At 35.3% G+C, this 27,760-nt stretch overlaps 1 protein-coding gene across 1 annotated transcript in view; it reads left to right on the top strand.

Moving 5' to 3' along the window:
• The window catches only part of LOC136029093 (E3 ubiquitin-protein ligase synoviolin A-like), a 62,414-nt gene that overhangs the window by 30,439 nt on the left and 4,215 nt on the right, over positions 1 to 27,760 (top strand). Inside the window, exons 6-11 of the mRNA XM_065707153.1 lie at positions 1,471 to 1,701; positions 4,186 to 4,285; positions 15,124 to 15,266; positions 19,868 to 20,019; positions 22,836 to 23,049; positions 25,618 to 25,807. Coding sequence (XP_065563225.1) covers positions 1,471 to 1,701; positions 4,186 to 4,285; positions 15,124 to 15,266; positions 19,868 to 20,019; positions 22,836 to 23,049; positions 25,618 to 25,807 — 1,030 coding nt within the window. The remainder of the gene's footprint in view (positions 1 to 1,470; positions 1,702 to 4,185; positions 4,286 to 15,123; positions 15,267 to 19,867; positions 20,020 to 22,835; positions 23,050 to 25,617; positions 25,808 to 27,760) is intronic.

A 27,760-nucleotide genomic window follows, 5' to 3' on the forward strand; every position in this document is an offset into this window, starting at 1 on the left:
TTTTTTTTTTACTTTAGTGGGCAATAAATAGATCATTATTGCATTCAAAAACATTTAAAAAATCATAAATTTAATAAAGACTTGATTCCTTCGTTAATGAAACTGTTGATGCTTAAATAATTTGCAGCTAATGCTGGGTAGTGGGTTCAAAAAACGAATTTGCTATTGTCAAGAAATCTGTGTCAAAGGAATGTGTGACATATTCTTGGGTCAGGGGCCGCAGTTGTATTTTGCGAGAGAAAGTAACGATAGTTCTATTATGTTTTTAAATGATTTGATATGTTCTACAAAGCACAAGTTTCATCGCTATCGCTAAGAGTTGATTCTCTTTTGATAATGTACAATAGAAAGAAAACAGAGTAGAATCGTACCATTCGGTGTTGGTATTAAAACCATTGTGAACCTGAATCACGGGTGCTCGTAACGTGGGGACTGATTAAATGACCCTATTCCTTCTCCGTTTACAAAGCACGAATTTCATTGTTGACACTGCGAGTTCATTCTCTTTGATTGACAAAAAAAAAGAGATAGAGAGAGAACAGAAGAGACTCATATTATCTGGTATTAATATTAAAACCAGTGATAGTCTGAATCATGGGTGCGTGTAGCGTGTAACGTGGGAAGCAATTATTTGTTCCTCACCTTCATTCTCTCTTGTTCAATGGGTAAAAAAGATAATTTTCACCGTTTCAAGTAAAGCCTGTTCCTTCGGGTAATGAATTCATCATAATCTTCTTAAAGTATGGATATGAAGCTACATGATTTCCCTTTATATGACTGCTTACAATAAGATTCGAAATTTACCATGGCGAGACTAAAGTTTGCTACTAGTTGGTGTATCTCTCAAGAAATTGTTGGAACTAAAATATTTAGACAATAAAGATTAAGGAAATAGTTCAACCCTGAGCTGTTGCCGTTTTTAAACCAAACTACACACCTTCTTTTACTTTTTAATTACCAATAACCAAATTACCGTTTTACACACCTTTTGCTTTTTAATTAATAATAACCAAACTACCGTTTTACCGTTTCTTTATTTTTTTATTTACCAATAACCAAGTTACTGGTTTACACTCCTTCCTTTACCAATAACTAAATTACTGTTTTACTCACCTGTTTTTACTTTTTTGATTACCAATAACCAAGTTATCGTTTTACACACCTTTGTTTACTTTTTTAATAACAAATTGCTTATTTTAATTACCAGTAACCAAATTACTGTTTTGTACACCTTTTTTACTTTTTTGACTACCAATTACTAAATTACCGCTTTACACACCTTTTTTACATTTTTAATTACCAACAACCAAATTACCGTTTTACATACCTTCGTTTACCTTTTAATTATCAAATAACCAAATTACCGTTTTACAAATCTTCTTTTACTTTTATAATTTCAAATGGATTTTAATATGCGACGTTAATGTTTAATGCAAGATATTTAATCTTTTGTCGTTTCTCGTGTTCTAGCCCTTCTTGTAATGCTATCATTTTTGGATGCCTACTTCATATACTCAGCTTACCTATCAACGGTTACGAAGGGTGCCAGTGTACAGTTGGTCTTTGGATTCGAATATGCAATTCTGCTGACCATTGCTGCGTCAACAGCTGTCAAATATCTGCTACACACCATTGATTCGAGGTCAGAGACTCCATGGGAAAATAAAACAGTCTATGTTTTATATTTGGACCTTGTTATTGGTGAGTTGATTTTGTTTTTTTTTTACCCACAGGTACAAATAATCAGTGAATATATGCTTTATACTATCTTTCCCAAAAACAAGGACTAGTGAGTTTTTCATAGTTTTAAGGTGAACTAAAATAGAATTTTGAGGCTTTTAGCCGAACAATTTTTTTAATAAGACATCTAGTTACAACTGAGGATACAAAGCACAAGATTGAACAATAAATGTTGTGTCGAAGTCCCAGAAATCACAGTATCAAAACTTCGTGGAAAGTATAAAAACAAACAAGACAACAGGTCACCCATGGTTCAGTATTCTTGTTTGAATTATGAGTGAGTTTTTTTTTTCTCCTGTAGGCTGAATTTTCATGACTGTTTTGTCATTTTGCTAATGTGAATGTTCTTTTTTTTTCTTTCATTTTCCATATTTTTGTTTTATTGTATGTGTGTTTGTCAATAAATAATAATTACAGTGACAAAACTATATAAAGTATAATGGAACTGGCTTACTGTAGAAGCAGTTAGATTCACTTTTGAAGTGCTTTTTGGTGTTATCTCATTGAATGCCTGATTGCAATTGAACGCCAGTATAGCCGAATAATATAACGGAGTTTGTACTCTGCTAGTGCTATGTCCAGTAGTCTTAGAAATAGAGATTGTGAAAGATCTCGTGTTTCAATCATATCAAACCCCCGGTGTCTTTGCTCAAGTAAATGATGACGATATTAAGAATAAAGTTTTTGGTAGCTTGTATAGTTTCTATTCATAGAGTAAAATTGACGGCTTTACCAGTATAGTCCAGTGTGGCACCCATGAATCCCCAGGGTGGAATCAGATAAATTTGAATCTAAAAATTCCCATACCCCTCCTTCTACAACAGTTAGGTTAGAAACTGTTTAGTAAAGGAGACGTGTTATGCCTCCATTTCTTGGAATTTCTCCATTTTTTTTCACAGAACAGATTTAACTTGTTGTGACAGTTAACAGTATAATTATTAAGTAAAGAATGATTTTCCATTCTGATATTTGTAATTTAGTCATTCTTTGCCTATCTTTGTTTGTTTGTTGTTTTTTTTTCAAATTTTTATTTATTGTTCACGGCGTTTACTTGTAAGTAGGTATAAAATTAAGAAAATCAAATAGAATAGAAGAAAAGAGAAATAAAATTATTTATTCCTAAAAGATGGCACTGTCAGTAAGTAGCTCAGCGTATTTTTGTAAGATTATTTTTTGAAAATGATGTAAGAAACGAGTCTTTTAAAAGTCAATTCTCCATATTTTAAAAGTCGCCTGGAATAAGCCAAGATCATTTGACAGTACTGATCCTCCTTCTTTTGACACCTGAACCAAGGTTGCTACCATTAATGATTCATTGCGGATTTACCTTTGTTTGCTGCATTGGTTCTCAATTTTCAATTTATTGAACACTTTTGATCATTAGGAGTTAAAAAGTTATATTATAATTGCTCCAAATGGGGGATTTTTTTTTATGGCAAGATTTCCAAAAACCTGAATAGCAGTGTTTTGACGACAAGGCCAGATGAAGATGCAACTTCAGTTTGTTTGTATTTTTGTGTTTCGATTTCTAGCAAATCATTTGGATTGCTTAATTATTTGCTGTTCTTGGGCCTGTGGCAACCTTGTATTTTCCTGTTTTAGTCGGGGGAAAACTCCCAACGTAACTTATGGTCAATGACCAAAAATAAGCACATCAACCAGCAGAGATACGACGTCTCAAATATTTCAAATATTTGTGAAGAAGTCGTATCTAAACTCAGGAAGTGTGTTTGGTAGTTTTTCCAGTCCTTTTGTGTTCGCATTCTTCATTTCATTGTAAACAGCTAGATTGTATTTACGGTACCAATTTTTGTATTCACTTGTTCACTCTTTTTCCCTGAGAAAAAAGAGGCTAAAGTCTCTTTTAATTTCCTCCTCTAATTGCTTATACAAAGTCAACAATAGTAATATACGCGGCATTTACCCCCATCCCCTCCTCCCAAGTCACTTTAAAACTATCAGTTCAGCACCTATGTTGGGATTAATGAATTCAGAAATTGTATTTTTGCAAAGTTTCTGAATAGTAAAAAGGTGACTCAATAAAACGTATGTTATTTGGATAAAGTAGAAATTATAATCTTTGTAAAGAACAGTTAATCAAAGAATGACAAAATGGTAATGAAAAATTAAAAAGTGGGCTTTATAAATTTCGAATCATGAACTAACGAAAAAAACAATAGCTTTCGTGTCATTTAATGATTTTCCACATTTTTTTTTTTTTTTTATAATTCGAAGCCCACCTGTTGCGTAGAATGAATATAGTTGATTTCTCAATCAGAACAAGAGTCTTTTAGTTAAATTATTCAATGAAATTAGTTTCAAATATCAGTTGGTCCAATTAAATAAATCTTTGCTAATCCTATTATTGATTTGACCACCAGATCGGTCAAACTATAGGGCTTATAATACATATATGTTTGTTAATGATTTTTTTTTTTTCTGTAGGATTCTTCAAAGTCATTCTGTATGCCCTTTTCATGGCAATCATGATCAAAGTATACACAATCCCGCTATTTGCTATTCGACCAATGTACCTAACTCTGAGGTAAGTTCTTTTCTTACAATCAAGTAATTGTCAAATTTTCAAATAATTCCCCATTATCTTTATGTCAGTGGTGCCACATGTGGGTTTAGGGGGGCCTGACTCTCCTCCTAGATTTGGTAAATACCTAGTAAGGGGGGTATATTCATTGAATAATGCCTTTTCGGCATTTTCGTCGAAAAAAAAAACGAAGAATTTGCCTAGGATTGATTTTTGAAAATACATTAACATCCCCCCAAATTTTTGTGAATTGACCCCACTGTTTAGTGTAGCTGTAGCTGAGAAATATTGCATTTGCTAGATGACATTACTTATATTCTAAACTCCCTTCTTGTCTCTACTGCTACAAATTACCATGGAAAAGAATTGATTGTCAACCTTTTGCTTTTGAGTTTGTGAAATAAATGTTAGGGTTTATTTAAAGATAATAAATTTTTTTTATGTTTCCATCAAGGAAATGGTGATGCTATGGATCTTAAAAACCGAATAAATATAAGACGACGCATTGAGAAAAGTATTTTATTTTTCATGTGAATTTTAAAGGAATTCTTTCTTTTTTGCGAGGTTTTCTCGCAAATAATCTTTTTTATAATTTCCAGTAGCCCTTTGAATGTCAAATTTGTAGTAATAGGGAAATTAAAGATTGACGGCAATGGACATTGATACAAGGAATATATGAATTTGCTTGTTACAAAAAAAATAAAGTTTTTAAGAACAACATTAATGCTCGAACACATTTCTTAGTGGTTAATCACTGGAAGTTTACAGGTTTTAATCCACCATCTAGCCAGGATAATCTGTGATCTAAGTAACAACCGAAATTGCCGTACATTTATTTAGAGAGGAAAGGCGTTTATCCTGGATTTCTATCCCGTTAAGTTTGCTTCTGGACCCTAGTAAAAGGTTTTACTTGCCAATAAAGCCGTCTTGACAGAAATGGAACCAGCATATCGACTTAAAAGTGTATTAATCTCAAATTCCTTCCTAGATTAAGAGAAAAAATATATTGGAAGTCGAAAATGGCATGCTGGTTGTAGATGATGTATCTAAAGATATATATTCTTTTTGTGTATTCTCAACAAGTACAATTTTTACCCAAATCCAGTTATTCTAGTCAACATTACACAACACTTTTGGCAGTTTTTTTAAAGAAAAGAAAAAAAAGCTGTTCTTAGGGTCATAAAAAAGGAAAGCTTGTGCCAACATTTTGTTCACTTATGCTTTGTGTAACCAACTGGCAAGAGCTTAGAATTTTTAGAACAGTCTTTCTTTGAAACGTCAAACTTGAGTATTCAATTGTGCTGGATATTTTTCTCTGTGAATAAACTTTGAGGGAGCAGTATTTTGATACTGAGACGCCAGATCTAGTTAGTGTATTAAATAAACAATGGAGAGAATTAAAAAGAAACACATTGCTTGTTTTGATGTCAGTTTATCAATTCGTCGATGGGAGATTCATCGACGAAAATGTTTCTTATTTTCATCAACTTTTTGTGAACGTACGGAGTAAAGAGTTAAATCAAATGCTTTTTGCACTAAAATCTAAGCGAACAGGAAACACTGACTTATTAATTTGGCTTTTGAGCAGCTCATTCTCTATTAATAAATAAATCATAGGCAGCGCAATAGCGGTGTCTTAAGTAAATAGTGATGTGGGCGGAATGTATTTTTTTTTTTTTTTGTCTGTATTAGGCTAGGACACTTCGTATCGAAGGAGTTCTTGCAGAAACTTGGATAAGGGCTCATTCGATCGGAAACTGAAAAGGCTAGTGCCTATTTTAATAGTCGAAAGAGATTGGAGTTCGACTAACCTCCTGTCCCCCACCCACCATTTCCCCAAACATATCCAATCAAAATTTTGAGATAACCATTTTATTCAATATAGTTAAAAGGTCCAGAAATTATTATTTTAGGATAACGACCCCTCCCCCCCCTACCATAGCCCTCAGGGCAAGGGTTGTAAGTTAAGTTATGCCCTGGGCTATATAAGATTTTCATAGAAAGGGTGGTCGTACAGACTTTGTCTTATACCAGGGCACTTCGTATCGAAGTAGTTGTCGTAGAAAATTTGAAAATAGCTCATTCGAATGGTAATTGAAAGGGCCGGTGCCCTTTTTAATTGTTGAAAGGGATTGGAGGGCCACTAACTCTCCTCCCACACCCACCATTTCCCCAAACACATCCAATTCAAATCTTTAAATAGTAATTCTGTTCAACGTAGTTAAAAGGTTAGCTAATTATGTCTCTTAGATGACAACCCCCCCCCCCACAGCCCTTTGGGCAAGGGTTGCAAGTTTTGTACTAGGTGCATATAAGGTTTATATAAAAAGGGTGGATCGTATAAACTTCGAAGGGGGCTCATTGGATTGGCGATCAGAAGTTTTAGTGCCCTTTTTAAGATTCAGAGTGATCGAAGGGTATATACCCCTCTCACCAACACTTCTCGGAATGAATCTAATAGAAATTTTGAGATGGCCATTTGTTGTAGAAATTTCAAAAAAGGTTCATTTGATCGGAAATTGAAAGGACTGGTGCCCTTTTTAATAGTCAAAAGTGATTGGAGGGCAAAAAGCCCCCCCCCCCAACGCTGATCAATTCCCAAAACACGTATAATCAAAATTTAGAGATAGCCATTTTATTCAGCGTATTTGAAAGGTATGGAAATTACGTCTTTAAGGGTGAAAACCCTCCCCGTCCCACAGCCTTTAGTGGAAGGGTTTTAAGTTATGCCTCAAAGGCATATAAGATCTTTTTGGAGCGGGTGGTCGTAAAAATTCTGGAATGGGCTTGTTTTATTAAAAATCAGATGTGTTATTCCCTTTTTATGAGTCAAAGGGATGGGAGGGCTGCCCCCCCATGTCGTATTTTCCACAAATGCATCCGATAGAAATTTTAAGATAGCCATTTGTTCAAAGATAGTCCAAAGATCATATAATAAGGCCTTTCGGGTTGACAGAATCCCCAAGAGTCTGGGACTAGGGGTTGTAAGTTATGCTCCAGGAGTATATAAGGTTTTTATGGCAGGGGTGGTTGTGTACAGTTTACAAGAGGCTCATTTGATCGGACATGTATAGTTCTAGTTCCTTTTTGAAAGTCGAACATGATGGAGATCAACTAGACCCCCTCTCCCTCCCTGATGGAGCTCATTCCATTGGAAGTCAGAAGTTTTAGTGCCTTTTTTAAGAGTCAAAAATGAATGGAGGGCAATCAGTCCCCTCCCTCAAGCCTGTCATTCCCCAAAACATATCCGATCGAATTTTAAGAGATCTGTTTTGTTCGGCCATGTTGAAAGGTCTAGTAATTATGTCTTTGGGGATGTCTATTCCCCAGCAGTCCTCAGGACAAGGGCTGTAAACTAGTCAATTCGATCATTTTTAAGAAAGAGTATATGTTATTGAGAAAGGTGTGCATGTTTGAGCTTTACTTTCCAAGAAGACGAAGGGTATTCAGGTAAGCCTTTCAGAGAATGTTCAGGGGAGTGTTGAACTAAATCAAAACATGTTTTATAGGCAGCATAATAGCGCTGCCTAAGTAAAGAGCGACGTTGGCACAATGTATTTTTTTGGGGGGGGGCTGAGGTCGGGGTTTGAGCCCTTGTGTCGCTCGGTAGGAACAGTGGTCGATTCGTTTTATTCCCACGTGCGATCGTATAGAACCTATGGTCCTGTAAGACCAAGAGAGGAATTCATAACACTCTGCAATAATTTCAATTAAAACAAATTTGCATAAATCCAGATAACTTAGGAGAACATGTAAAAGATTTTTTTTCAGTCGATCGTTCTTGATTAAACTTATAGAGCGTTAATCGACTAAAACAAAAAGAAAGAAAACTATCGTCATGACTTCATGTTTTGGATGCGTGAGGAAAAGTGCACTATGAGAAAAAAGGACAATGTAAAAACATTTCTCTTAGGATAACTTAGGAGAATGTGCAATTTTTTTTTCAGTCGATAGTTCCGAATTAAACTTACAGAGCGCCAATTAACCAAAACAAAAAGAAAAATTATCACCTTTGTAATCAGTTTTGAATTAATGTGGTTGAATGTGCGAAGCAAAAAGTACTATGTAAAGAACAGGGACTCTAAAGTCAAATCAAGACTTTAGAAATAAAAATGAAGCACAACGAAATCTGCAGTAAGAAGACCCGTGACAACGAGCATCACAACGAATCACAAATAAAAATGATGCACAGCAAAATATGTGGTTAGAAGACAAGCGACAGTGGAAATCACAACGAATCACAAATGAAAATGATGCACAACAAAATATGCAGTTTGGAGACAACTTATAGCGACAGTAATATCGAATTGCAAAGGAAAATGATGCAAAACAAAAGTAAATGCCTCTGTATTTTTTTTTAATTTGCACATAAAATTTTTTTGACCTGAAAAGATGATCTGGATAAATCATGTTTCTTGGAAAGTTCGTTCAAACCCTTAATTTTGAAAAAAACATTTTCTATAGTTTTAGACTCAATGAAAACAATAAATATTAGCAACAAACAAGGAGTCTGCAGAGTTATAATCTGATTCGATATAAAGAAAAAAAAATATGAAAGAATAGAAAAAAAAAATTTGGAAGCGGTAAACCTAACCATAGACCTGAAGACTGCTTTATTGCAAGAGAAAAAAACAACATTTACCATAAAGTAGGACATATCGCAAAAATTAGCAAATTTAAGCATAATTTCAACCCGTCATTAACAAAAATAGGTCTCTGATCAGCAAAGTCCATAAAATGAAACCTCATTTTGGAAATTGTTCTAACTTGACTCGCAAAAATGATAGAAGTGAAATAATTGCGTCAAGTAAGAATGAAGATTTTTCAGTTTTCAACATGAATTCTTCTAAGGACGATCGGTTCCTTATAGAACTGCCAGTTTTACTAAACTCGCTAAATTTTGAAATTGAAACTGGATCTGTGTTTACTTTTTACGACACACTCTTACAAAAACCTCCGCACGTACTCAGGAGATAAGCCTACTACTGAAAGGAAATAAAATTGAAGACAAATTTTTCTTGCCTATTGTATACGAAAGACAAGTTCTAGGCCTAACTATAGTTATCGTAAAGGAATACCATAGCTGGTTTTTCTTTGCTGGGTAAATCCCCGTAGTATGGAAAGTTTGCTTAGAGAACACTGCTCACTAATGGAACATTGGACGTTGGGACAGGACATTGGGCAAAACAAAGTTGTAAAAGTCTCAATAAAGGTGACAAAAGAGACTAAGCCAATCATGATTGCGCCATTAGGGGCAATATAGTAAAGAACGAGATCTAGTCCATATTAACCGAATATATATCAAACAGTCCGTGGTAACGAACTGTAGTAAGGAGCGAGCCGGCTCAATAGTAAACGAAACTCTAAAAAACGGAATTTCGATGCTAAAAGATATATCAAAAGAGTCAGATTTATATGCTGATTTTAAATACATAAGTTTCATCGAATTTAGTCTTTGTCATCGAAAATCACACCATCCCATTCAGCGTATCAGAGAACCCTATAGAAAAAATTTCAAGGTTCAATCTACAAAAATGTAGAATTTCGTATTTTTTGCCATAAGACAAATCACGGGTGCGTGTTTATTTGTTTGTTTTTTTTTGTTTTTTTTTCCCAGGGGTCATCATATCGACCAAGTGGTCCTAGAGTGTTGCAAGAGGGCTCATTCTAACGGAAAGGAAAAGTTCTAGTGCCCTTTTTAAGTGACCAAAAAAATTGGAGGGCACCTAGGCCCCCTCCCACGCTCATTTTTTCCCAAAGTCAATGGATCAAAATTTTGAGATAGCCATTTTGTTCCGCATAGTCGAAAACCATAATAACTGTGTCTTTGGGGATTACTTACCCCCCAAAGTCCCTGGGGGAGGGGCTGCAAGTTACAAACTTTGACCAATGTTTACATACAGTAATGGTTACTGTGAAGTGTACCGACGTTATCAGGGGAATTTTTTTTTTGGTTTGGGTTTGGGGTTCAGGGGAGGGGGCTATATGGGAGGATCTTTCCTTGGAGGAATATTTCATGGGGGAAGAGAAATTCAATGAAAAGGGCGCAGGATTTTCTAGCATTACTATTAAAAAAAAAACAATGAAAATATAAACATGAAAGTTTTTTCAATTGAAAGTAAGGAGAAGTATTAAAACGAGCAGAGATTATTACGCATATGAGGGGTTCTAAAAATACTTTAGTATAAAGAGCGAGGTATTCAGGAGGAGATAAATACTTCGCTCTTTATGCTAAAAAATTTTTAAGTAATTTCAACTATTTATTCTACGGCCTTTCTAATTCAGGGGTCATTCTTAAAGAATTGGGACAAAACAAGATTTAATGTGAAGAGCGAGGTATTAACGAGGGGACCAACCCCCTCGTATATATAATCAAAAATATAATAATATAAAAGTTTGTTATGTAAGTTAATTCTTAAGTTACGTATATTTTTTACTAATAAAAACGTTCGTTAAAAATTAAAAAATCTAGTTGCCTTTTTAAATAACCGAAAAATTGGAGGGCAACTAGGCCTCCTTCCCCACCCCTTATTTCTCAAAATCGTCTTATCAAAACTAACAGAAAGCCATTTAGCCAAAAAAAAAAGAATTAATATGCAAATTTCATTTTAATAATTTATGTGCGGAGAGCCAAAATCAGACATGCATTAATTCAAAAACGTTCAGAAATTAAATAAAAAAAATAGGTTTTTTGAAATGAAAGTAAGGAGCAACATTAAAACTTAAAACGAACAGAAATTACTCCGTATATGAAAGGGGCTTTTCCTCCTCGACACCCCGCTCCTTCCGCTAAATTTTGATTCTTTCTCGCAACTCTACTTTTTAAAACAATAAAAAACTTTAGCGTAAAGAGCGGGGTGTCGAGGAGGAAAAGCCCCTTTCATATACGGAGTAATTTCTGTTCGTTTTAAGTTTTAATGTTGCTCCTTACTTTCATTTCAAAAAACTTGTTTTTTTTATTTAATATATATATAAAACAGGTCTTGAAATTAATTGTCAAGTTAGGAAGAATCTCCATTTGACGCTGATTCAGAAATGGTAACAATCATCTCGATTAGCCTTAATAATGGGAGTTCGTCGCGAAAACAAAGTTATTGGAATTTCGAAAATTAGTGTTCTACAAAATTTATTGGAATTTTGAAAATTAGTGTTCAACAAACCAAGGCCTGTGCCTTTTGGAGTCCGTGAAAGAATAGCCAAATAGCCAGCAAAATTTGAAAAACTCCAGGGCCATTAAACAATTGACCCAGGGGAACCCCTGTAGTCCCTTTTAGGAAGCTAAACGGTGAGACACTATGGTTCACTTTAAGTATATTCATAGAAAAGTATCAGTGCCCAATGCCACATCTCTAGCCTGTTTTAGCAGCAATTTGAGGGTAAAAAAAATTTTAAAATTAGACATGGTGTGCACTTATACCCAGCTGGAATTGTATGAAGAACCTATGAACGCGTCCAGAGCTAATACACAACATGGATTAGATAAAGTAAAACTATTACACCACAGCATATCTCTCTTGTGCACCCCTTCAACAGGAAGTGATCGGCTCATTACTTAGAGGTTCATAGTTCACTGCTCATATTTGGGATGATTTAATAGTGTAGGGTGTTGACGATGAGGATCATTTTCATTTATTAATTGCCGTTTTAGGCAATTTTGAAGACCACACTGCATTTTCATGATGATAAATAACAGTTCGAGTAGGGGTATATCCTTTTATTAGACAGTGAAAAAAAAAATATATATTGGGTATTTCGATCACATGTACAGTGATCGTCATCACATATATACTGATGAGAAATATTTCTACTGATAACGATCACTGTCCATGTGATCGAAGTATCCAGTATATTTGTTTTTTAGTTTTTCCTACTGTCTAACAAAACGATTTATCACTATTCGGACTGTTATAAATCGTTAAGTGCCGTGTTATAGCGATTTAAAAATGAAGCATTGAATGTGAATAAAGACAAGTGCTTCTTCATGAAAGATACTACTGAATACTTTAGATTTATCATAGGCAGCGTAATAGCGCTGCCTAAGTAAAGAACGATGTGGGCCTTTTTTTTTCTTTTTTGGTCTTAGGCCAGGGCATTTCGTATCGAAGGACTTGTCGTAAAAACTATGAAAAGGGCTCATTCGATTGGAAATTGAAGGTACTTCTCTTGAAGGGATTATGAGCAAGCGTTCGATTCTGTTGATTGAAGAGCTTTAGCAAAGACCTTATTATTGTATTGTATACTACTAGACAAATACATTAAAATGATTATTGCTGTGATCGAGAATAACACGGCTGTACTTAAGGTAGGAAATGAGGTTAGCAGCTGGCGGAATCAAATTGGGAGGAAAAATCTCCTTCACTTAGACTTTGCTGACGATTTAATCATCCTGGATGAAAGTGTGAGAAAAAATGAATGAACTTTTAGAGGTTTTGCGAGTTCAGGGTGCTAGAATAGGTTTGAAGATTAATGTTAAGAAGACTAAGTCACAAAGGCTAGGAATAAGTGACGATGAAAAGGTGAAAGATGTTGGCTATTCTACCATTTCTTAATATTTTTTTTTCTGTGGACACCAAAATATAAGTATTCTTTTATAAATATAGGACTTTCCAACCAAATCTCAACAACTGATATCAAGTCCCACTTGCAACTACTTAAACTCAATAAATCATGTACTTTGTCTTCCGCGAACCCTTGAATGTTCCAATGCACAATATTTATATATTTTTTTTTCACCATGGCTCGCTAATTTCTAGTTCTAGTTTCCTTTTTCACTGTTTTCTCTCTGATTAAATCCCAGAGTTCTTGGCGCAAAATCTTGCTTTTCATTAATAAATGAGTTTTTACGGTTTAAGGTTTTAATGGTTTCCAGGGCTGACTAAAGATTTTTTATTTTTAACTGAGGTTTTCTGTGGAGTTTTAGCATTCTAAAAAGTAAAATGCCCTATTTCGAACCGAAGTCGATGTCTTCTCTAACTTTCGAGTACCTTGAATTTAGGTTTCAGTATTTACTACTACTGCTACCACTAACAACTCACCGCAGTACTAATCTGCCCGAGGCCAACACAGCTGCGGACAATCCTCCTCCATGCCGACCTATTCAAAACTTCTCTCTTTACACCCTCCCAGAAAGTTCCCATTTCCTTCAAATCTTTCTTTATGATATCCTCTCATCCCAACCGCGGACGACCTGCTTTCCGTTTAGCCTTAGACGGCTCGCCAAAAAGGGTAATCTTTGGCAATCTGTCATCCTTCATCCGCAGAATGTGCCCTAGCCATCTCAACCTTTCTCTCATTCTAGCACTAGAAAGTGAGATTGAACCACACTTTTCGTACATCCTATTGTTTTAAATACGGTCAATCAGCCGGGTAAACAGAACAGTCCATCGGAATTTTCCCTGGAAAAAATCTAGCAAATCTTCATCCGCTTTTTGGAATTCCCATGCTTCAGAACCATATTTGGCCACTGTCATCACTGTAGCCTCCATTATTCTAGTCTTGGTTTGCTGATTTATCTTAGTATTCTTCCAAACTTTTTTTAACTGTGAAAAAACACTCTGAGCCTTGGCTATTCTACTTTTAACTTCTTCACTGTTCCCGCCGTCTTTATTAATAATAAAGATACTAAGGTAACCAAGGTAAGTGAAGTTGCCCAGTTAATCAATCTTTTCGTTAACCAACGTCACCTTTTCATATTCACTTATTCCTAGTTTTTGTGACTTACTCTTCTTAACATTAATTTTCAAACCTATTCTAGCACGTTGAACTCGCAAAACCTCTAATAGTTCATTCAGTTTGCTCACACTTTCATCTTGGATGCTTAAATCATCAGCATAATCTAAGTCCAGGACAATTTTTCCTCCCCATTTGATTATGTGGTTTCCCGTTGCCTTTCCTGTGCTTCTTAAGACAAAACCTTTCAAAATGGTCCATATAAAGGGGGATAGAACACAACCCTGCTTAACTCCCGATTTAATACTAAATCAGCGGCTAACCTAATTTCCTACCTTTACCGCTGCAATTTCATTCTCGTACATAGTACTAATCGCTTTAATGTTTTTGTCTTGTATATTATAAAAGCATAAAACGTTTGCTAAAGCTCTTTTATCAACAGAATCGAAAGCTTGCTTCGATTCTGTTGCTTCCGAATCTGCTTCGAATCTTTAAAACTGAGGACCAAAGGTGTTTTATAATTCAGGCACTTCTCAATTATTAACCTAAGAGAAAGTCGTTAGACATTTCCCCTTTTTCAAAAAATCCAATTCAACTTATTTCTAACCTCAGAGCCGCCATATTTAAGAAACTCATTTACCACACTATCAGCACCTGGAGCCTTACTATTTCTTAATCCTTATTGTTTTTTCAGTATATAAGTGAATTAGATCTGAAGAACCCACATCAATCTATTGACTCTGGATAATCAGTGGCTAAAATTAAATCTGTTGTAGTTTTACAAGACCAGTAAAATGTTAAAGCTAATTATTCAGTGAGAAGAACACTCCTCTAAAAAGGAATAAAATAAAATGCCAAGTAGATTTAACAACTAAAAAAGGGAATCAGGTATATTCACAGCTGTTTAGCAACTGCTGAGGTATCTTAGGTTAATGTAAGAATTGTAACTAAGTCTGTGGGAAGCTGACAAATATTGAGCTGTGGGTATTTATTAATATCGGCATATTGAAAAGGCCCAACAAAAAAGTTAGTTCAAATTTAAATCCGTCTCTAAGAAAAAACAAAATCATTTTTTGTAATTTTCCTATTATCTATTATATTTCATAGTGCATTATCAGTTTCTTTGTTCTAGAAGTACTTTATTTAAGAACTGATTGATTTTCTCCCCTCAGATCTTTCAAAAAATCCTTGAATGATGTTATCATGTCTCGTCGGGCAATTAGGAATATGAACGAACTTTATCCAGATGCTACAGAAGAGGAACTTAGGAACGCCGACAATGTTTGTATTATCTGCCGCGAAGAAATGACTGTTGGTAAGTGAAATATACAACGCGATAGATTCAATATTTAACAATTACCTGGGTTCACATTGACGCCTGTACCCGACGCAAAATGACATGTGCATTGTGACTAGCAAAACTGTATGGTTTAACTAACCTAATAAAATCGCTACATTCATAGGCAAGGCTGACGTGACGTCAGTGACTGTGTCTTCTTTGTGAGTAGATTTATCCCCAACACGTAGGCACATACCTAGCTCTGATTACATGAAAAGGGAAATTGGAAATGGAAAATTGTAGTTCATTTTTTAAGAATTAAAAGAGATTGAAGGGCAGCTAGCCTCCCCCCCCCCCCCTTTCTGCCTTTTTCCCAAACCCATTCGATACAAATTTTGAGATAGCCGTTTTTTTAAATAGTTCAAAAATTAGATAACAAAAACTCCGGTGTCGACACTCCCCCCCCCCCTCAGGACTCGGGGGCAGGGGTTGTAAGTTATGTCCTGGGGGCGTATTCAGTTCTTACGAAAGGGATGTTCGTATAAACTTCAGAAAGGGCTCATTTGATTGGAAATCGGAAGTTCTAGTTTTTCATTTTACAAGTCAAAAGAGATCCGAGGGCAACTAGCCCTCCCCCACGCTGTTTTTCCCAAACCATCCGATCAAAATTTTGAGATATCCATTTTGTTAAAAATAGTTCAAAGGTCAGATAAGGAAAACTCCGGGGTCGGTACAACCCCTTAGGCCCAGAGGAAAGGCCTTGTAAGTTATGCCCTTGGGTATATATGGTTCTTATGGAAGGGACACTCGTATAAACTTCGAAGAACACCGATTTGATCGGAAATTGAAAATTTTAGTTCACTTTTTAAGAGTCAAAAGAGATCCGAGGGCAACTAGCCTCCCCCCTAGCCTTTTTCCCCAAACTCGCCCGATGAATATCTTGAGATAGCCATTTTTTTTACTAGCTCAAACATCAGATAATAAAATTCTGAGATTGACACAATCCCCCAGAGCCCGGGGTAATTGTTTTAAGTTATGTTCAGGAGTCGTACAAGGTTTTTATGTAAGGGGTGGTCGTATATACTTTGAAGATGGCTCACTTGATTAGAAATTGAAAGTTCTAATTTCCTTTTTAAGAGTTAAAAGAGATCCAAGCGCAACTAGCTCCTCTCTAGCCCTTTTTCCACCAAACCCATCCGATACAAATTTTGAGATAGGCATTTTTCTAAAATAGTTCAAACATCAGGTAACAAAACTCTGGGGCCGACACAGCACCCCAGACCCCGGGGCAAGTGTTTCCGGTGGCGTATAATATTTTAATGTGAGGAGTGGTCGTTGTCAATAGTAGCCATTATTCATCATAGCATTGAACAATGGTACATTCCCAAATACTTTTTCACGTTATCGAACGCGTAATTGTTATCAAGATTTTTCTATCCTACTGGAGAATAATTTTCTTTTTCGCCTTTTACATGTTATTAAATAAAAAAAAAACTAGTTTTTTTAACTGAAAGTAAGGAGCGACATTAAAACTTAAAACAAACAGAAATTACTCCGTATATGAAATGGGTTGTCCCCTCCGCAATCTCTCGCCTTTTACGCTAAAGTTTTTAATTGTTTTAAAAAGTAGAACTGTGGCAAAGAGTCAAACTTTTGCGTAAAGAGCGAGGGATTGCGGAGGGGACAACCCATTTCATATACCGAGTAATTTCTGTTCGTTTTAAGTTTTGATGTCGCTCCTTACTTTCATTTAGAAAAACTAGTTTTTTTTTATTTAATTTCTGAACGTTTTTGAATTAATGCATGTTTGATTTTGGCTCTCCGCACATAAATTATTAAAATGAAATTTGCATATTAATTCTTTTTTTGGCTAAATGGCTTTCTTTTAGTTTTGATCAGACGATTTTGAGAAATAAGGGGTGGGGAAGGAGGCCTAGTTGCGCTCCAATTTTTCGGTTACTTAAAAAGGCAACTAGAACTTTTAATTTTTAACGAACGTTTTGATTAGTAAAAATTATACGTAGCTTAAGAATTAACTCACGTAACAAACTTTTATATTCTTATATTTTTATTTTGTATATGAGGGGGTGTGTCCCCTCGTTAATACCTCGCTCTTTACATTAAATCTTAAATTTTGTCCCAATTCTTTAAGAATAACCCCTGAATCAGAAAGGCCGTAGAATAAATAGTTTAAATTAATAAAAATACTTTAGCATAAAGAGCGAGGTATTTATCTTATCTTAAATACCTCGCTCTTTATGCTAAAGTATTTTTAGAACCCATCATATGCATAGTAATCTCTGTTCATTTTAAGTTTTAATGCTACTCCTTATTTTCAATTAAAAAAAATTTTTCATGTTTATTTTTTCATTGTTTTTTTTTATAGTAATGCTAGAAAATCCCGCGCCCTTTTCAATGAATATCTCTTCCCCCATGACATATTCCTCCAAGGAAAGATCCTTCCACATAGCCCCCTCCCCTCAACCCCACCCCAAACCAAAAAAATCCCCCTGAAAACGTCTGTACGCTTCCCAATAACCATTACTTTATGTAAAGACTGGTCAAACTTTGTAACTTGCAGCCTCTCCCCCAGGGACTGTGGGGGGGGGGGGTAAGTCATCCCCAAAGACATAGTTATTATGGTTTTCGACTATGCGGAACAAAATGGCTATCTCAAAATTTTGATCCGGTGACTTTGGGAAAAAATGAGCGTGGGGGGGGCTAGGTGCCCTCCAATTTTTTGGTCACGTAAAAAGGGCACTAGAACTTTTCATTTCAGTTAGAATGAGCCCACTTGCGACATTCTAGGACCACTTGGTCGATACGATGACCCCTGAAAAAAAACAACAACAAATAAACACGCACCCGTGATCTGTCTTCTGGCAAAAAATACGAAATTCCACATTTTTGTAGATAATAGCTTGAAATATTTGCTATAGGGTTCTCTGATACGCTGAATGCGATGGTGTGATTTTCGTTAAGATTCTATGACTTAGGGGGTGTTTCCCTCTATTTTTCAAAATAAGGCAAATTTTCGTAACTTTTGGCTCGTAACTTTTGATGACAAAGACTAAATTTGATGAAACTTATATATTTAAAATCAGCATGAAAATCCGATTCTTTTGATGTATCTTTTAGCATCAAAATTCTGTTTTTTAGCGTTTCGTTTACTATTGAGCCGGGTCGCTCCTTACTACAGTTCGTTACCACGAACTGTTTGACAAGTGGCAATGAACTGAATTATCTGAGAATATTTAAAACTGTTTTTAGGCTATTTCCCTGCTCCGTTTTTCTTTTGTGAAGCATCACGCATGTCTCTCCATCTTTTAAGCAACGTACATTTGTTGCATTATCTAGTATGTGTTTCCCTTTCATGTTTTTTCCCTCTATCTAGGGAATTGATATTGTAGTTTAAGCTCATAGGTCTTCTAAAGCCTATGATCGTGCGTAGGAATATACCTGAGTTATTCCAGGTGTATTATTAGGCCACATAAATATAATTAACAAGACAAACTTCAATTAAATTATAGGCTTAATCATGCCGTTTGAAAAGTAGGTTTTGGGACTGTAATATTTAAGTGCATAAGAATCAGTTTTAATTTGTATAAAATTTAATTCTCGTTTTTTTTTATATTAGGAACTATTGACCCCTCTTAGTTGTTTTGGGATTCAAAATCTTCTATAGCACCTAAATTATAACTTACTTCAAATTGTCCTGTTGAAAGTATAGCATTCAAATTGATCAATTTAAAGAGGGCTACTTTGAACCCTAGACTTCTGATGTTTTAGAAATAAAATGAAATTGTCACTTATAGGTTTATCTGGCATGTAAACTGGGAGTTCAGCTCTTGCGTTCGGTCCTTGCCTTCCCGTCAAAATTTCAGATTTTCACGACAAAAAAAATATTCATGTATTTTGCCAGTTTTTGCTGTCGTGGGTATGAATTTTCCTCAGTCCTGAAATTATACGTCTGGTTTCGTGAGACTGGTAAACCATTGGCATACCAAAACTTACTGTGAAGTATGATAGCTTTTCGGTAAAACCCTTTGGAAAACAAACAAAAAGAAGCTGTGTACACTTGTTTAACCGCTCTTATGAAAGAAAATCAGTTTTTTTTATTCCTAGAGAATATATCTCAATACTAAAATTCAAACTAGATTAAAATATTAATGTCAGCTATTTTCTGGTATTGGAGCTTCAAAAATGCTTAATAATGGTATGGTTCACTTCTGTATACAACCCTGCTTTTGCCTTGTTTTCATGGGAAGACAGACACGCTGACTCAACAGAATAAAAAAAACGAAGGAAAATTGCTGCCCAGTAGTTATCCTGGGAAGTACCATGTGCCTAAGCATTCAATTATGTGCCAATCAGACATCTTAAAGATAGAAGAAGAATATCCTGTGGGGGTTAACTTAAAATATTTAAAATTATATAGTGTGTCATACTTTCAGACATTTAAGTATGTTAATTTGTTATTTCTGTACAGAGATCCTATATGGGAAAAGAGTTTTCTTTACAGTAATCTTTTTAGTTCTTAGGTCTTTGCATTGAAAATGAAAGCCCCCTGAGCATTAGAATTTCATTCTTTAGCGACTTTTCTCCTTAGCGACTTATATATTTCTTTTTTTTTACAGGAGCGAAGAAACTGCCTTGCAATCATATATTCCATACTGTATGTTTAAGATCTTGGTTTCAAAGACAACAAACGTGCCCTACCTGTAGATTGGATGTTTTGAGGACTCCTGTTGAAGGAACTTTTTGGGAAGTAAGGCGGAATAGACCACAGGTTTGCTCAAGTTTTTATTTTCATGTATAATCAAAATGCACTTTCTTGTGAATGTTCGTTTGCAGGGACCCGTGCATCAGAGGGTAGAACTCTTCCTTCCACTAAACGCTCTTTATAAAAATTATTCTTCTATGTATTGCAAGAGGAGATTAGTTGCTGTATTATTGCTGTTAAGTACGCAAAAATTGATGACGTGCTATAGTATATCTCCGCATGATTTGTACCAATTCTTATTGGTTATTTTATTTTATTGGTTATGTGGTTATGGTTATGTTATTTTATTGGTTATATTGGTTTATTGGTTATGTTATTTTATTTTTTTCGACAAACATAATACAACAAAGAAGAATGAGAGAATTTAGTCTTTGACTTTAATGGCCCTCCCATACGAGATTCCTTGGTCGGCCAAGTTACTTTGTAGTCGGAAATTATTCTGTTAGCAAAAAGGGATTTATGTGCTACCAATTCCTACTTTACATTATAAAATTTTCAACTTTTAGCTGAAAGCAAGTCTGTTTTAAAACTTTTAAGGCAAGTATATGGAATTAGAGTGTGAAAAAAATCTTGTAATAGAACTAAATGGGACTTGAGGAAAAATCCAGCGTTACAAATCTGGATGAATTCGGACAAAAATTGAAGAAGTCAGAGTTGCTATAAAGATTTTGAAATCAGAGTCTTTAGAATTTTTAGGGTCTGAGAAATAATTCTTAGAACTTTTCAATTTTTATGTCAAATACATTAGGGTTTTTCACGCCCTCTAGACATTTTGCTGTAAAATTATTTTCAGGAGCTTGAGTCCCCTCGCCGCGTACATGTCTCGGCTCTGGGATTTGACTCCCCGAAGAGCTTGAGCATAACTTGTTCTACGGCTGAGAATGGATTTAAAGGTCGTTCCTTATCATGTGAAGCTCATTTCTGAAGAATTTTTGGGTATTATTTGAGCTAACTTCCAAAAGTCTGGTAAAATAGGATTCCAATAACTCCCCGAAGAGCTTGAGCATAACTTGTTCTACGGCTGACAATGGATTTAAAGGTCGTTCCTTATCATGTGAAGCTCATTTCTGAAGAATATTTGGGTATTATTTGAGCTAACTTTCAAAAGTCTGGTAAAATAGGATTCCAATAACGTAATAACGATGCCATTCTGATTTTTCCTGGCAAATTTTAGGTTTTACCGAAATTTAGGTAAGATTTTTGGTATAGAATGGTGGGAGCCGATAGTTCTTGATGGCTGATAACTCTCTGTTGTCCTCAGCCACCCACTCCGAATTTTGTGTAATTTTCCTATAGTATTACCAGAGTAAAAGAAAGAGCAAAAATTTACAAAATCGAAAGTAACGAATCTATAAAAATTATATATTCTTCTTTTAAAAAATAGATACAACCCACAAAGATATAGGAACGGAATGATCGCAAAGACAAAACAACTTAAATAAAGCTTTGTGATTAAATTTTCCTCTGCTTCCAACAATCTTGGAGCTGCCAATCCAAATCTTAATCCCGGAGTCAAAGAATAATCATGAATGTAAGGAGTGTAAGCTATTAGTGATGTTAATGCGGAACCATTAAAAAGACAGGACAAAAGGAACTATAAAATTCCTACAAAGAAGGGGCGGGGCAATAATGAAAAAGGAGAAGCTTATTTTGTCACTGCATCCATGTGCTTCAGAGCAGCGTGCACGCTTAGGAAGAGGTTTTGGACAGGAAGCCTTAACGTGATAAGGGGTTTGGTAGCTGAAATAACCATTTAAGATAAAATGTAAGATAAATAAAAATTTCTATCACAACCCCGAAGGGGCGAATTCAAATTTCGGAGTCCTGAAAAAAAAAAATCATACAAAAACAAGAAAACACAAAAACTGGTAAATAAAACAACAATAACGGAAGGAAAAATCATTCCTTGGTCAAATTGATTAAAATTTAGTGTCAGATAAAGTTAAAAATGTCAAAGCTGGTGAAACTAGAAGTATTAGATAATATATACATTTAAACCAATACCAAATATGTGAGAAAAGTCAAAATTTATAGTAAATTCGTTCCTCAGAATTTGAGCTTTTGTAAGTCAATAAGCTATTGATTCGTATCATCAGTATCTTTCTCTATGTTAGATTGTATAAAGTTTGTAAATACAAGATCCATATTTAATAGGTATGTAGTTAAAAAAAATCAGTTGAGTAATATTCTATTTCAAAATTCAGTTGTGTGATAGTTTATCCTTATCAGTTGAAAAATATAGTCGGATTGTAACAGTTTGCGGTCATGCTTTAAGAGCTAGTTCGTGTTTGACTTTTACTATGTCGTTTGATAAACTGAGCTACGCAAGCTGAAAGTGATTAAGTAGCTGTGTTGAGGGAGTAAGTACGCTGAGGTGCGCTGATTGCTTATTTTAGATTTCTACGTGTAGTGCTGTAAAAGAGTGACCTCTACCTTAAATAATTCGTAAGAGCCTAGAATTGATGAATTTACTAGTTTTTCTTTCTTTTTTAGTATCATAATCGGATAATTGCTTGTATTTACTATTCTTTGAACTTCTAAAAGTAACTTAGACATTAATCAATATCGCATGAAAAAATGTCGTACTTCATGTCAATATGATATGAAGTGTGTATGAATTACTATCAAAGATAGAGAAATTGTAAATATAAATGCTATTGAACTCGTGTATTTTAAGAGTTGTCCAACTGATCATAGCCCTTCTATACAAATAATGAAAAAAAAAATCTTGTTTCTATCTCCATAAGAAAAAAAAAGCTTGCAGACCAGAAAATAGCAACCATTATACAGCGACTGTATTTAAAGATAGATCAATTTTTCAGGGACGCGGACAAGCACAAGCACCAGCCGAACCTGAAGCTAGACCAGCAGCTGCACCAGCAGCACCTGGTTTGCCCTTTTTTATGCCCCCAAATATTGCTGCCGGAGCTGCTACTCAAGCCCCTAGAGCATCGGGCGAATCAACGGCAGCTAGTGGATCACAACCAGTATTTACGCCACCTGGTCCCCTTCCATTTCCATTTATGCCTCTTCTTGGTAAGAATTTTTATAAGAAACAACTGTAGTCTTGAAACAGGTAATGCCCTGAAATTAAAAGCTTTATAGAGGGCGTTTAATGTAAAGGGATAAATTAGCTTCATCTACATATTTTAAGTTGTTGGCAAACGATTATATTACAAAAATCGCTTTCGTCAAAACTCACTTGTTTTTGGATAGTAAACTTCCCCTAAAATGCATGTCCACAAAGCGAGCACAATTACCCCTAGGGGTGACTCGAGGCTCCAGTGGACAAGCATCTTTAACATACATTAGTTAATCTTAGAAGAATATATACTCTGCTTATTGTTATTGCTGATTCAAAAAATCCTTTTATTGGGGAGTTGTAGTAAGGTACGCATGCAGTGGTCTGCCCCACCGCAACAATGGTCATTGCATCATCGCAGCACTGGTCATTTGAGGGTTGCAATGTTAAAATTTTGATTTGTTCCAAATAAAGCACTAAAAATGGATTTTCCGGACGAGAATGTACCAGACACCAAAAATTTTGGTCTGTGCCGTGCTCGCAGCACTTACATCCCCCTTCAAGTAGTACTCTCTCAGCATGGCGAATATGGTACATCAGTCTCATGGTGGTTTCGAAAATGGAAGACACGAGTCTCGCTCTTTTGAACCACAAGTCCGGAGGACTCAAAATGTAATTTTCCAAGAAGCAATTATTGAATTCGGGAAGAGCGTAAAAAGAGGCATCGTAAAGAGCGTAAAAAGATGTATTCACTTTCATAGTTGCTAAATTACACGAAAATGTCAATATTTACCACAAATCCAAAAAGTGTATCTAATATTTACCAAAATTTGGTATTTACCAAAAGTATTAGTAAATCCAAAAGTATTTACCAAAAAGTATAACTTTTTATTGAACTGTTTAAGGTTGCATAGCTATAGTTGCAATTTTTCCCCATATGCCTACCTTGCACAAAAAAATATTTCTAACCTGATCAAAAATAACATATAAGTAACCAGCTGAGTATACCACTACATATTTAAGTATTACCATGGGTTAAATCTTATGTATGTGTCAAAGAGCCTACCTTAACGATACAACTAAACGAGCCTCGTTTTTAGACTGTTAAATTTGATGCTAACATTCTGAAACGATTAGTAGAAAACTAAAGTTCGCACAAACCCATTGAGTCCCTTCAGGCCACAAAAGAAAAGAGACAGACAAGTCGCGACGTATCAGTATTTTTATACTAATGAAAGGTGGGGTCTTAATCCCGGCCATCGAACTGTACTGAATTTGTGCCAGTTTTGGAAAATTTTTATTGAATTTCTGACTTGTATAAAAGTTGTACATGTCCAAGAACAGTATGCCGATTATGGTACAATTTTGCCACCTATCGCCACACTACCCCCCTCCCTCTCAAAAAAATGTAAGGCCGATTCCTATTCAAGGGAGGAGGGGTCCAAATTTAGCAATACTGAATAGCCAAATGTAACTCTGTCACATAAAAAGGGACTTAAAAATATTTATCATGTCGGGGAGCGGTTTTGGACTCGTTCCTCGTGTTTTATTATTAATATTTTCTTCTGAAGCCTCTGTTATACTTAATTGAGACATGTTAAACTCCTTTAACACCAAGAGTCAAAACAGTTAAGACAAGAAATGATAAGTTGCATTGCGAAGAAAAAAAAAATCTAAACCATTGTGAAAAATCAAATGGCTAATAGGATTGTTAATCTTGGTTGGCTCCTTACTATTTACCGGCGAGTCGCACGCGCCCCATAGAGCCCATTTAAATGAATTCATTTTCTGATTACTCCTGTTAATGGGATTCGATATCTTAAAAGTCATTTGACAAGTCTCAGTGTCGGCAGAGAGCCTCAAAGACAAGGGTACATTAGTAAATTTTTCCAAAACCACAGGGAACTTCCGAAGCAATTTTGGTAGAAACTGGGCATCTTAGATGTGTCAACAGTTCAAAGAGGTAACGAGAGACTAGTTTAAAACAAAGAAAACCTATAATCTTACTAATAGTTAAACAAAACACTCTTTACCTTCCCACTCTTACAGCATAGATAAAATGAGCCATGTGTCGGTAAACATTTCAATCAAGGCGGTTAGCCTAACAAGGAACCAAGAGACCAATCTTTTGAGGTGATTTTCTGAACTTTAAATAGGAGATCCTGCTTCAATGAATGAAACAATACCCTTCAATTGATAAAACAACATTCACGCTTTGTAATGATGTAAGCTCCATTAGTTCAAATAATGGATCTCCAACACAAAAACAATCTCCACACAAAGCGGGAGATATTAAATGTTTTTTTCTAAGATTTCCGAGAAAGTAGGTGTTGGCTTTTAATTTTCTGTCGTTTGTTCGGATCTCTTATCAAAGCTCCACAAGCTATGGCAAAATCGCCCGATCAATTGTGAATAGTTTGGCCACATACACTAAAAAAAAGTTTAATGAATGAGATGGGGCGATCCTTTAATGTATCGAATCCTCTTAAAAGCTAAATAGCTTAAAAAAGAACTGAACCACTAGTATTGAGCAAAAGAGAATTATTTTTACGCCCGCGATATAAATTCAATGCTTTTTTTAGGAACCATTCCACCTCCCCCAACTGCTCCGACCCCTGTGACTGGTTTGAGTGTTGAAGAACTGTTGGCCATGGAAAGTCAAACTAGGGAGGCAATCGAAGCTCGGATAAATTGTCTGCGAAACATCCAAACTCTTCTTGATGCTGCAGTGCTTCAGTTTCATCAGTACAACTCCGTGGCCATGGCTCTCAAGTATGTTCCAAATGTCTCTTCCAAGTCATGTTATAGCTATATTTTGCTTTTAACAGTAAAACTGCCACTCAAAATAAAAACATATTCGAAAAAACAGGTTTTAAATTTGATTGACCGTCAAAATTATAGACCCTGCTGGCTGAAATCTGGAAGGTTTGTGAGATAGGTAAACGTCTCTTTCTTTTGAATCCCTATCCAGGAACACGACTTTTGTTATCACTACCTGATAATAAATCCTGCTAGTCCATACCTATCATTACCTGATAGCCCATAAAGTTAAAAAAAAATTTATATTTTTTGTTTTTAAAAAGAATCTTCCGCCAAAATGTTCAACAGTGATCATGCAGCCTACGGCTATCAAGCTATGAGTGTATTCAATTTTTTACTTGGGCTCATTCCTAATGAGGCTCAAACCCGCGATTTTATCGTTTTTGCAAGTCTGAAAAAAACATTCATTTGTTTGATGCTCCTTAACCGAGAAAAAAGCTTTATGAAAGCTCAAGTCAAGAATTTTACACACATTAGCATGAAGAAAGTGTCTTTTCATCCCTAAAGGGCCGGACACATGAAGCTTTTTTTGGTACCGATTTGCCAAATCGGAGCCGAATTGCAAAGAAAAGGGCAGCGATTTGAGCTTAAGAATTTTCTAGTTTTTGGTGCCGATTTACAAAAACTGCACTGAATTTTATCAACATCCACATCCAAAACACTCGCTGAGTTCCACCAAAATATTGTTTTTATCTCTTTGAATGCTATTTTGGTTTTGATTTCAGTTAGTTAGACAAGATGTGCTATTTGTAGTAAGATTATTATTTCAATACTTTATCTTCATATGACTTTATGAAAGGGTTTTACCTATTGATGGTTCTGTAGTTCCATGATTTATAGTGTTTTGTAAGACTTGAGGAAAGATGGCTTATCATCAAATGTTTTTCCTTAAGGGGTTTCAATCCTCAATCGTTTCCTTATCTTCAACAGGAAAATCAAAAGGATTAAGTTGTTACCAATCGTGCAACTATGGATATACTGCAGTTGGCTATTGGTGTCCCTGATGTTTAGTTTTGAAAAATCTCTCGCAAAGGGTACTGTTTTCGTACCTTTATCGTTTGCTCACTTAGCTGTTGAAATCGGTGCCAACAAAAATTACACGGGTCCGTAACAAGAGACAAGAAACTGAATTTAGAAAGTATGTTAGTGCAACCATGTGTGCCTTATGCTGCCAAGGGGGGGGGGATTATGCATAGTTTGAATACTCCTCAGCGTGAACTAAAGCTCATTACTGATAAGTAAACCAGTCGTGTTTGTCAAAATCATTGCCTATAAATGACAATTCAAAAACTTGGTTACATGGTATATAAAAATATCTCGTTGGAAATCTGATACCTATTAATAAATGTAGGCATTTCTAAAAAATAAAGAAAAGCTGTCCTTTTCATGTCCTTTCAAAGCTGTTGGTCCTTTTCATTTTGCCTAAGCAAAATTGCTAACAGTGAGATCAGCAGAGACTGGGATACTCTTTCAATGAACACTTGCTAGTTATTTTGTTCGTTGCAGGTATCAAACTTTAAGAAAGAGAGGGAGAGAGTCTACATAGAAGAAAGTTTAAAATGATGGAGTATAGAGGAAGCACTCAAACAAAATACTTTTACTGAAACCAAAATGATTAACTTCAGTCAAAACGAAATACGTTTGAAATGTTTTCACCTTTCTTACTTTTATAAATGAAAAATTATCAAACCCTTAGCGAAGAAATGTCAATATATATATCAATTTAACTGGCATTACACGGTCAGTTGTTTGTTGTTTTTTTTTTTTTTTCAAAAAAAAAACGAGTTGTTGTTTTTTGGCCGAGTCACGACGCAGAAGGCATTGGGGTTATCAGCCCTACTCGTGTTAATTTCTGCTCGTTTTCACTTTGACTCGGCTATTTATTATAATTTCTGTTCGTTCTGA

Source organism: Artemia franciscana, chromosome 7 (assembly GCF_032884065.1).
Source record: "Artemia franciscana chromosome 7, ASM3288406v1, whole genome shotgun sequence".
Taxonomy (NCBI): domain Eukaryota; kingdom Metazoa; phylum Arthropoda; class Branchiopoda; order Anostraca; family Artemiidae; genus Artemia; species Artemia franciscana.